At 38.9% G+C, this 12,825-nt stretch overlaps 1 protein-coding gene across 1 annotated transcript; it reads right to left on the bottom strand.

The window, feature by feature from the left end:
• Positions 1–1,594: 1,594 nt before the first annotated feature.
• rab5c (RAB5C, member RAS oncogene family) lies at positions 1,595–11,359 on the bottom strand. The gene is made up of 6 exons (XM_030735940.1): positions 11,287–11,359; positions 5,284–5,630; positions 3,021–3,172; positions 2,630–2,752; positions 2,431–2,524; positions 1,595–2,192 (listed from the first exon to the last, which is right to left on the bottom strand). Exons 2-6 carry the CDS (start codon positions 5,447–5,449, stop codon positions 2,065–2,067), a joined length of 663 nt encoding a protein of 220 aa, XP_030591800.1. The 5' UTR covers positions 5,450–5,630; positions 11,287–11,359; the 3' UTR covers positions 1,595–2,064.
• Positions 11,360–12,825: the final 1,466 nt, after the last annotated feature.

The following is a 12,825-nucleotide window of genomic DNA, read 5'->3' as shown; positions in this document are numbered from 1 at the left end:
GAGCTTATAGAGTTTGGATGAGATGGCTACAATTTATGTGCCCAAAGTGTATATGTACTGCATCTCAACCTTGTTTGGCACAAAACCTTCTCTTCACTAAAAATGTAAAAAAAACAAACAGTAAACCCATATCGACCCTTAACTGAACAGTTACAGCCCTATTTCATTGATCTCTTTAGATGCGCTTGAATTAGCTAAGGAATTACTGTATTTGGTATTTTCCAAAGAACTGAAGTCAGCATGTGTTTATAACCAAGAAAGCAAAACTCGTTTAAATAGAAGTCTAATCTTCAGAAAACCTCAGGCTATCTAGACCCACCAAGATAGTCCCCTCCTGTTTCCTTCCTATCTGGAAATAAATAGAACTGGTAAAAACAACAATGACAATTTGTGACCAGCTATAATACATGCTATTTAAACTCTGTCAATCAGTGGGTCCAAAAATAACAATTTGTAAATGTCACTTCAAATACTGAATAAAGGCTACTCAGCTACAACAGTGCAAATCGTAGTTGTCATTACTTAGTTGTACTTACTAGAAATTATCAAGTCAGTGTGACAGTTGATTAGATAAGATAAAATGATTAAACAGGCATACAAAGAAAGATACCTTCCCCTTGTTTATTCATAAAATTACATCTTCCTTCTTTCTCCTCTACCCACAACCCAGCCTCCCCGTTAACCCCCCACCTAACAGCAGCGACTGCTGCGCAGGTTCTGTTGTGCTAGTCTTTGATGCCATAACAGGATGACGACAACAGCGTTGAAAGCAATCCCTCCCTGATATGAATACAAATAAAGAGAGAAAAGAAAAAAAAAAAAAAAATAAGCTGAGGATAACATCTCGATTCACCAAAATGATGATAGAACCAGTGCATTTAATACCATAGATCTCGAGAGAGAAAAATTAAGACAGCAAAACAAAAACACAAAAAAAACAAAAAAACAAACAAAAAAAACCAAAACAAAACATCACAACATAATTAAGGTTGACAAAACATCATGTAGAGATTGGGAAGATAATGTTTTGACAAGAACTACTGTTTGATTATAAACTTGAAAAGTCTGATACAAATACAGCAACATGTTTTCAGTACACAGTTGTGATTTTGGTCAAGAAAACAAATCCTGCTTTATGTATTTGCCATTTTACAGTGATGATTCAAAGACATTTCATTAATGCTAAAATTACACAAGTGACAATGTCAATAAAGTACTACTTTATATTGTTTAATAATATGGTTGGATGATTGTAAAACCTGAAAGACTAGGCTTTAAAAATCATACTGACCAGCCTGTGTCAAAGGAAACTGAAAAAAAGAAAAGAAAAAAAAAACAGATTTCAATCTACACAGCTCTATCGAGAAAGATTTATGTTTCCTTTCCTCTTCTCTTGGTAGAAACCTTTTCCAGAAATCTGACCAGGGAAGTGAAGTGAAGGACGCTGCATGCACCTAGATGTGAGTTTTAACTGGGTCTTAAGACCGTGATGGAAAAAAACTTCAGAAATTTATGGTGCATGAAAAAGAGTCGGGCAGAATAGAAGGGACAGGACCAGTGAACCTGCTTATATTCCTTCCTGTTGCATTATTTCTTTTTTTTTTTTTTCCCCCCTGTTACACAAATACAGAAACAAAAATGAGCTAGATGGCGCTACTAAGTGCCACTGGAAATGACTGAGCTTTGTTTTGCTTTATTTATTTATTTTTTTACCATCTTCCATGAATAGAATGCGTTCCCCCCCCACCCCCAAGACGACATCAAGGGTCCATCATCAATAAAGAGGTCATGGATTGGCAAGTCCTGGGATTGAAACATGATTCTGTAATTAAGTTGATTTCTTGATCTGTTGCTTGGTTTATCAGTTTAAACCATCAGTGGGGTCTGGCAGTTTATTGGCCAGTGGATTCATTTGCCAAACAGTTAATTGGTGCTGTGTTGCTCAGAGGGTAGTTGGTCCGACCACGGCTTGGTTTGACCAATGGGATGTTGTTTGACAACTGGCTAATTTCTGGTCTGGTTGATCGAAGCTTTAGATTGGTTGCGTCGGCCGATTCACTGCGTTTAGTTGCTGCCCCCACAGCACTGGCCACTTCTGCCCTGTGGTGCGGCTTCCTGCAGGTCCACGCCGCCTCTGGCTCGTCCACCGATGCCTGCTCCACCCTGAGGCTCGTTCTTCGGAAGCTTCTTGGCTGTTTTGTGGTACAAAGTACAAAAGCTTAATTTCTGTACCATTTAAACATGACACCAACATGACGCTAAGGCTCCAACAAACTGATATTTTCATTAGTGATTAATAAAATTAAAATAAATGAACAAATTTATGCATTTGAGTGCTATTTTTTTTTCCATACAGAATTTTTCTGGTAATGAAACAAAATGGCACCTGCTGCGTCAAATAAGCTAATTATATCTATGTCAAACACTTACCTATAGCCATAAAAATCTCATTGACATTCATTGCAGTCTTGGCTGAGGTTTCCATGAAAAGCAAACTGTTGTCATCTGCATATGCTTGTGCTTCCTAAACAAGAAAAATACAAGGAGTCTTAACTCACATATTCATCTGTTAAACAATTTCAGAAGCTTTCACAAGCTTTAGCAACTGATTACAAAACGTCCTCATTACCTGGAAATCTACAGCTCTCTTGTTGGCCAGGTCCGCTTTGTTCCCTGCAATTGCAATAACAATATTCGGGCTGGCTTGTCGCTGGAGCTCCTTCACCCAGTTCTTTGCACGTGTGAATGTATCCTTTAAAAAACAAAAAATAAAGAAAGAAGTCCAATGTGCATCATTACATAATGCGCTTTAAAATTTTAAATCACTGCTGCTAGTTTTAAATGTTACATTTGACTGTAAAAAAAATTAAAAAAAAAAAAAAAAAAAAGGCCAAAGGTCTACAGCTGTCTCTTGTATTAAGTAATCATCAACCCGGGCTGGAACGCAAGGATCAGCAAACAAATGACATCAGACTTTTAACTGTCTTGGCCACAGTCCTGTCATAGCTCATGTTACTTACTGTGTTGGTGATATCATAGACCACGATGGCAGCCTGGGCTCCTCTGTAGTACATAGGCGCTAAGCTGTGATACCGTTCTTGTCCAGCTGTGTCCCAGATCTCAAACTTCACTGTTGTATCATCCAAACATACTGTCTGTGTGAGGAAGGCCGCTGAAAACAAAGAACAAGACAACCGTAAACATTTTAGAGAGAGCAGAAACGTCATTATCTCCAGGGGTGGACTTTCATAGCTAAACTTCATTATGCAATCATTATGTCACTGATAGAACAGGGAGGAGGGAAAAAAAGTCACTGGGATTTAAAAAAAAAGACGAAAATAAGTTTAAAATTAGTTGATATGTGGTGCTAAACTGGTCGCACTAAAAAGGGATAAAATCATCAAAATCAAGAGGACATGTCAGCTATTAAGATAAACCCACTCACATAGCACAGATTTTAAAGCTTTGCAATCTTTGACCTGGCACGCTGGTGACCAACCACAAGTTCAGTAGAAAAATAAAAAAGATGCTGACTTGTTTCACGTCTTTGGTGAGTAAGCACTGAGCTTCCTGTCCCTACATCCTACAGCCAGATTACTCACAAGCAACGTGATACAGGAAACATGGGAAAAGCTGCTTCTACATAAAGCAAAATGGACAGAAAAAAAAAAGAATGAACTGACTAACAGCACCAATTAAACAGTTTACTTTGCATGATACAGAATTGCAATACAAACAGCTGTAACTAAACTGAGACACTACAATAAGAAGAAGAATTAAAACAAAAACAAACAATGGAGCCGGGAATCACCAGATGCCCCATGATACAGTATTATCACAATACTTCACTCATGATACAATATTATTGCAATTCTTAGCTTATAGCAATGTTAAAAACTGCAATAACAAACAGCACAAAACTAAAGAAATGTGTGTTCAAAAACTTGCCAAATCTTCTCTGCTAATGCCAGACAGCTTATTCTGCTATTGACTCTTGTTTGGTGTTGTTCATCGGATTGAATGATTGAAGACATATTGTCAGTTTACTCATTTAACAAACAAGGGCCTCAGCAGCATGTGGAAGAACCATACACAGCCACAAAAACCTGGTATCTCGTCCTCATGCTGATCACCAGCTTGGTCACACACTGCCGTGGGACGGCATCTTATTCTTCAACCAGCAAAGTTAAACTCTGTCATTAGTATAAGTCAAGTAACCTCAAGTTGCATTAACTGACAAAGACTCATTCAGACTGAATGCAACATGTTGCTGCAACAGTCTGTCTGCATTTATAGATTAGATAGCAATTATTTGCAAACCTTCAACAGTCTCAGAGTAATCACAGTCAGACTGCGACTGTATGCAGAAAGGTTGCCTCCTATCAGGCGACCTGCACAATCACCTTGATATCAAAAGTGGTCGTGTGTGCACAACACCTTCAAGCTCTGGGGAACCATTTAGTCACCACAAGTTGCAATCAGTCACACAACGCCCAGTTTTTTTTTGCTCCCCACCATTACCGCTCATGACCAGAGAGAAGGTGTAATAAAAGTAGCAGTAATAGTGAGCTGGGTAGATGAAGACCTGAAGGTAACAGAGGCTTTCCCTCACTTTTGATTAACTCAAACTTTGTGATTAAGGTAAAACATTTTTGGCCATGCATTTCTATTATATGGAAAGCTATATAAAGACTTTGTTTTTGATCACTGAAGAGGAAACATGTTACTGATGTTTTGTCCAGCTGGAGTCAGGCTGAAGACACCGTAACGGAGAGAAAAACACATTTAACCATCACCTCAAAAATCTTTTAATATCACAGATGGCCTATCGTATTCATTCTATAAAGATAATGAAGCTCTTTCCATTAGCAGTGTTTATACCACTCTTCCTGCGTAGGCTCTATCAACAAAAGATTAAGACCCGCAAGTAAGCAGTTCCCTGAACTAGCAAGGACATGTTTTTCTGCTCCAGCACCTAAGTTTAAAAGTTTTTAAGACTCAGAACAAGATAATTAGGAAATAAGAACTGCTTATAACACAATGGGGAACTTATGACAAGTAAAGTACAGTCTGACTTCTGGTAAAACTGCACAACAAAGTTAATCTCAAGCGATATTTGTTCATCATTATGGTTTTAAAACATTAAACATGATTTATAAAGACTACTTTTGCACTGTACACGACCACTTTGACATTGCATATACAGTAAGAGAGCCTGCTGTCCTGCACTGACTCTAAAGACATTATGTAGCCATGATGCTACATATGTCTACATATGCTCACCTCCAATGGTGCTCTCCTGGTACTCGTGGAACTGGCCTTTGACAAAGCGCAGAACCAAGCTGGACTTGCCCACTGCCGACTCTCCCAACAGCACTAGCTTAAACTGACAGATCTTGCTGCTCGCTGCAGTGCCGTTGGTCCGTGCTGGTCCGCCTCGCCCTGCCATACTGCGGTGTTGAAAACTGGGAGAAAGAAGGAGGAGCTGGGGGGAAGAGAGTGTATAGTTGACTTCAGGCTTGGGCTCACTGTGGGGGTGGGGGGAGGGTTGATGAAGCTGAGCCGGATGTAGGCAAGTTCAGGTTGGCTGGCAGTTTTACTGGAAGAAGAGGTGGCCTCACCGGTGGGAGCTGTAAAATGCAACAAATTTAGTTAAGCTTCACTCCAAACACAAAACAGTTCCATTCAAAACAACCACAGGGATTGTGAAACCTGTAGTCAGTCAAAAATACCAAGAGCACCAAACCACCTAAAAACAAAAACAATTCCTTGTTCCTGCAGGCAGCTGCACACAAGAATTATTACTCGTAAAAGTTTTTAAAATCCAAGTTGATGACACCAAAACTCGAATCACAGTGGACCTCAAGATAAAGAGTTAATAACCAAACCTTATTTACTATAAACAAGTGCTGGAGGAGAAGCACTTAAGGTCTGATTTTAAACTCTGTCCTCCGACTTGCTCCCACAGGTTAAGTTATACATTGCATTGCAGGATGAACTTCTTACTTTTGGATAAATTCCTATATTAAGCCATTTAAGCAAAACAGTTGGCTGTAAATATATGAAGACAAAAAAGTGTTCTTGTGACTTCAAAAATAGCCACAGTTCAAAGATCATTAAGATCTTTGTGGTGGTTTCTACATAGTGAACTCAAACCTTTAAAAAAAAGTGGTTTGTACAGTCTAATCTGGCACAAAATAAAATTCTTAAGTGTTAACAGGATAAGAAAACACCACTAATTTGTTCCCTTTACTTTGGTCTGCTATGAGTATCTGAAACCTTGCCTTTTTTTTTTTTTTTTTTTTTTCCCCCCAGTTGGGTGATACGCATGAGGTCAGCCAGCTTCTGCTTGGTCAAAAGACAGGAAACACAACTCTGCTCAAAGCAGGAAGTGAAGATTGCAGAAGACATTTTACTGCTGAGCACATTAAAACCTGGGACAGATTCAGCTTTTCACAGGAACAACTTAACGCAGAAACATAAGTGTGTTCAGACTTTTGAATGGTACTGTATTTAAGCCAAGCATGAGGATTGTTCCTGAAAGACGGGGGGGGGGTGGCAAGAATGAGGAAAATTAAAGTGACGGCATCATTGCTGATTATTTGGTTGTGCCAGGCTTTTTATCTCTCAGCCCACTGCTGAGCTGTGCTTAATCTAAGCATGTGACTGTAGATCATGGCTTTGGCCATGAAATATTAAGAACAGGCATGTTTTATTTGACAGTGCATCAGCCATGCTACAGTCATTCAATTTGCTAACTTACCTCCAATACATTTTCATTACATTTTTGGAGCAATTAGTTCAATTTAGCATTTGCAGAAGAGAAGGAGCTATAAAAACATGCCAGTTCCTTTACAGTTTTCTGTTACTCAAACAAGAATTATAGCCATAACACACAGGCATTACATGTGTTATGATTAAAGAAATATTTTCCAACTTCGGGACCACTGAAGTCAGTTAATTCTTACATGGAACAACAGCCGTATACATCTACAGTAGACACCCCCAGCAGCGCACTAAAGATCACTCTGGGCTGGGTACACCCTGGACAAGTCGCCAGCCTGTTGCAGGGCTAGTCTCATTCACACAGTCTCATTCACACCTACGGCCAAGTTAGAATCACCAGTTAACCTAACCCCACTAACTGCATGTCTTTGGACTGTGGGAGGAAACCAGAGTAGTATGTGGCCAGGTGGCGGATTTGAACCCAGGACCTTCTTGCAGTGCCAACCACCACCCCACCCCACATTCTCCTGCATTCCAGTCATTCATAAATAAAACATACAAGGAAAATATTTGTTGGTAGCAAAAATTCATCTTCAGCCAAGGATACATGATGTAGCCTTTTATTAAAAAAAAAAAAGGGGGGGGGGGGGGGGGGGTAAAACATCCATATATGGGAAAAGTACTAAATCAAATTCTAGCCACACCACAGAATCCACCTACTGAACTGATTTAGTAATCTAACTGATTTAGTAATGGTTGAGCGCCATAACAGTAACATGAAAGCTAAAAGCAGCTGACTGTGTCTTGCAGTCAGAGACTCTTTGTTACACTGATACAGACCGTCACACATCTTAAGCAGCATCTGACGGATGCTTTGATGGCATCCCTAATGGGTACTGCAAACCTCCACAGGGAAGTGGGTCAGAGAGGGAGAGACAGTGGGACATAGGTCGGGGGGGGGGGGGGGGGGGGGGGGGGGGGGGGGGCAGGAAAAAGGAACAGATGAGAGGGAGAGGCTGTGAAATATTTATTGTGGCTCTCTGTGTGCTCTGTTGCCAACATATCCCAGAACTTAGCAGTGATTATGGTTTATTGCAAAATAAATTTAAGAATCCATGCACAAATTATCATGCACTTATACATGCATAATAGTAACAATTTATTTTAAGGCACATGGATTGCTATTGCTCCTCCATGAACTTTAACACTGTGCTTTCTCTCGCTAGTGGTATTCTTACTAAAACCACTACTACACTTGACAGACAAAAGTTCATAGTCAAACACCACAAAACTAAGCTAAAAGATCACCTGACCGGCTTATTTGTACAGGCTCCAAGTATTTTAATGACTAATTTTAAGTGTTGTATTTGAGTGTCAGTCTGAAAGTGCTATAGCACACGTTTAAAGAGAGGCTAGGTTCTTCTTATGCACAAATGCAGTTTTCACCCAACAGCATTTCTCAAGAGACCATATTTTGCAGTAGAAAAACAACAAGATTAATTTTCCATTACTGGTCACACAATTAAAAATGTTATTCTGTAGTTACTGATTATCAGTTTGCCTGGACAGTAGGATAAGTTAAATTATACTTCAAATTACAGAAAAAAAAAATGAATTCAGCCACTTAATAAATTTACAATCATTTAACAACCTGCCACCAAAATACCACTATTAAGGAAGCAAAGTGGGACTTATACAGTTCACTTTATATGAAGGGTGAAGTCATGTAAGAAATGGTATCTGATGTGAGGAGGCTGCATGACTATACTTTTGTCTTTTATATGTAATGGTCACACTCCTGTCTGCTTGTACAGGTGGCTGTGTCCAAATTTGCACGTACACAGAACCATGTATTAAAGGCCTACGTATTGCAGCCAAAGGTAATATTTTGCCCTAAACAAAGATGCAAAAGCAGAACAATTCTTGGGAACTCAGATGAAACAGGAAATGCTCTGCATCCAAGATGGCTGCTTTTACAGTTTTGTTTTTTATAAAACAAAGAATAGCTTTGGCAGTGTGAGTTTAGATGGGAATGTGGTGACATAACAGGAAAAGCAAACGGCGCACTCACAAGCATCACCGGCACTTACTTTCTTTGTGATTTCTGCCTGAAAACCTTAGTCACCACACCTAAAATCAGTGTTAGCCTGAGGCCAGATCATCACCACCTAAAATTATAGTAATAATAGGAACTTTAAAAAAGTAGTAGTAAAAATGTAAACTGCCAATGATTTTAAATTTAAAATTTCAGTTTATGTTTAAATATAGCATTTAGAAAGACCAAAGGAAGTACTTATTTACAAGTCATTCCTTTATACATTAAATCTAGCTGAAATGAAAAATACAACTGTGTCTGCACCTTTGGATGGATCCCAAACAGAGGCCTCTCAACTCAACAAATGACCTAAAACAGCCTTTGTCCCCTTTATGTCCTCACGTGATTTTTGGTGAATTATTAAACACTGGGACTTGATATTTGCTCCTTTACGCAGGTATATGTTAATTGATCAACATTTTGTAAATTAAAACACAGTAGCAGGCCCAGTTCTCTGTTTAACTGTTGCAACCCACAAGTTTAAAGACAATAACCGAAATGTGGCCTGAGTACAAAATGTAGGACATAGAACACAAATGTTATGCATTCAAGTGTTCAACTAAATCGGAGCCCTTCTTTCTTTAGGGGTGGTTTGTCAAAAAGTGCGGCTGTTTAAGCAGGACAAGGTCCACACGCCATAAACAGGAGAGCTCAGGCAAGCAACTGTAAATCTCATCAGTCTCAAAGGGCAAGCTCTGTTCCCCTTATTAAGCCATAAACAAAAGCAGTGAAGATGCACAACCATGAGAAAGTATTTGCTGTTAAAAGGTAAGAAGACACACGTGCATAAATGTCAGCAGTAATGACACTTTAATGATGTGAAGGCACTGCCAGAAGTACAACTTAAGAGACTGTGAAACACATTCACTGCGTCAGGCAATGTAATGCACAAATGCAACTGATATTACAGGTATAAGACTGTAAAAGAGATTAAAGCTACCTTAAAAGTGCATCTAATTGAGAGAACACAAGATGGCTACACTGTAGCCCCAGCTCTCACACAAACCAATTTTTAAACACTTAACAGGTGTTGTGCCAAAAAGTGATCCTCTGCCATAAAGTGATTTCTGATGTTTCTATGTGTTTTTATGTATAACGTCTTTGCTTATATTAGTGAAAAGAGTGTAGTCAATACAATTTATGAAGGGCTTATATATAAAATGAAGAAATTACCTGTTTTTCAAGTATGTTTATGACTCATTATTATACATTATAATAAATACAGTCTTCTTTGGTCACTTAAAATATCTTTATAGAGTGTAATGTTATATTTGTTGTGATTTCTGCTGCCCTCTTCGCCAGATTTCTCTTTAAAAAGACACTTTTAAGATCAATTACAGTTTTTACCCTGAAAAATAAAGAATATATGCAAGTCACTACCAAAAACTGATTGCAGCTTCTACCTTGTGACAGAAATGTTGTTTCTCGCTCAAAATGACTTGATATCATTCACGAGATATATGTTTGACATATTTTCCACAGATTAAAGATCAGCAAGTCATTTACAACAGTTTAAATACAGGCAATCATTTTCTGGTAAATACCGGAAATCACTTTTTGGCAGAAGATCACTTTTTGGCACAACACCGGCGGCAGCAACTTGACTTACTAGAGTAGCTAAGCTACAGCTAATATTTCCAAGTATGTAAAAAGTTCTGCCAGGTCGAGGCCACCTTAAGCACAATGATAGCCCAACTTAAGCTAACACGGAGTGCAGGCTTGCTACTCAACGTTATAAAACCAATCAATAAAGTAGCTATCAAACAACAATGCACCTGTCTTGGCTAAAGCGCTACGGCTAATTTCATTGGCATGGTTACATTTAGCTGCGATAACCAAGCGATATCATTAACTTAGAGGACACAAGTGTAACTTGTAAATCCCACTGAGCACTCGGCTAACAAAATGAACGCTGACCACATAATGTGAACCATCAACCGTATCGCTTACCTAGCAGTAGCGCCCACTTGCTAGCGTAAACTGACAACCAAAACTCAAGCTAATTTTCTTGGCAAGGAAGCTTGACTTCTGATAGCATTAGCTGTGTGTGTGAAGGAACAGCCAAGCGTCGTTAAACAACTTTCCTTTTCTCGGCCCTACGTCGTCAGCTGTCTGACGTTTGAGAAACTCCGGGACTCTGACTTATTACTGCGTCCACTGTTGGCATGAAACGATGTCACATTCTTCTAAGCAACACCCTTGACCTGCCACGTTGTTATTTTATTTATATTGTTATTTTAAAAAATATGTTTGCCTCGCAGGGCAGTTCGTAGCTCCCCTCGATCCAGTCTGATAAGATATTTCGGCTGAGCCCGGACTTAACTGATATGCTAAGCAAAATAATAATAAGAAATAACATATAAGATCAAATTACAGTAAACAGCTTGTCGACAAAAAATAATCCAGCACGGGCTCAGTCTTTGATCTTCACCCATATGATTCTTAATTTCAAGTTTTTGACTTACATTACTTTTTCTTCCTTCGCTGGTCTCATCGGCGGCAGCTGTCTTCTTCTTGGGCTCCGGCCTTCCCTTCCGGTTAGCAATTTTTTTCCGGGAACCTCCCACTTTTTGTCAGTGGCTATCTGACCAATGAGAACAGCGGGTTGCGCTAGACGCTGCGTTCTGCGACATTTCTATCAAGGTTTTATAGCACCTGGTCAAAAATAATCTAAAATTATAAAATTAATTTCAATATAATTATCATTTAATAATACGGTGTTTGTTTAAATTACGTATATTGGAAATAAAACCTGTACATTTCAAATGGCTTGAAAATTTGTAACAAATATTTGTGTTTTAGCATGATCTCTTTAATAATAATGGGACACAATCATGCTTTCAAAAGCAAGGTTCTATTCCCATTATTATTGTTTTTATTTATTTATTTTTTTAATGATCCTGGTGATGTCTTCCCCAGTGTCAAACTGTAAATTCTTCTTCTTCTTCTTCTTCTTCTTCTTCTTCTTCTTCCTCCTCCTCCTCCTTTAGGGGTCATCTTAGCAGATCATCTGCCTCCATCTTACCCCATTCTCAGCATCTTCCTCTGTCACACCATCCCTCTGCATATCTTCCTTCACTGTATCCATTAATCTCCAAGCCACTCAACCCGAGTTGTCCCTCTGATGCACTCACTTCTAATCTTGTCCATTTTGGTCACTCCCAATGCAAATATTAGTATCTCCTGCTTTTTGTTGTCAGTGCCACCATCTCCCAACACTATCATCCTGTAAACCTTCCCTTTCACTCTTGCTGCTATTCTTCTGTCACAAATCACTCCTGACAGTCATTTCCACCCACTCCACCTTGCCTGCACTCTCTTCTTCACCTCTCTTGTGCGCTGTTTGTTGCTTTGGATGGTTGACCCCAGGTATTTAAACTCATAAACCTTCACTGCCTCTGCTCCTTGCACCTATTTGTTTTTGGTGCATCTTGATGTAAAATGATCAAATCTAAAATACTGTTTTAAAACTAAGGGTGTTAAAATTTGTGTTTTCAAAAATCTACTCTTGTGCCAAATTTGGACTGATAATATGTGGTTATAGCAATCAACTAAACATTATATCTCAGTCTAGCTTGCTATCCTTTTTTGTTTCAGTTTCAAAGTGAATTTTTTGATGAATATGTAATTTAGATCTGTTCTTTTGAGCTCAGTGTGATGAATTGCCAGCCTTGCATTTGTTGCTGTAACCACATGTCACCACTGAGAGGTGCTGTCCATCTGTAGCTCGTGGCTTGAAAGTCAAGTCTGGACACACTTTGTGGTTGTTGTGCAGTGATGATGTACTTTACAGTAAAACGGTTTTGTTTTTGTTTTTTGCTGTTGTTTGTTTTAAATCACTAGTCAAACAATCTTGTATTGAACGCTAGAGTGAGAGCGCACAGCCTGCAAAATAAGATTATGCCAGCTATGATAAATGTAGACCAATAAATAATCTCAACCAAAATTCACAAAAACATGAGTCCCACCCTTTGAAAAATGTTTTATTCTGTAGTGGCAGTGGG

The sequence above is a fragment of the Archocentrus centrarchus genome, chromosome 8 (genome assembly GCF_007364275.1).
Source record: "Archocentrus centrarchus isolate MPI-CPG fArcCen1 chromosome 8, fArcCen1, whole genome shotgun sequence".
Lineage (NCBI taxonomy): Eukaryota > Metazoa > Chordata > Actinopteri > Cichliformes > Cichlidae > Archocentrus > Archocentrus centrarchus.
This window is presented reverse-complemented; position numbering and strand designations above follow the sequence as displayed.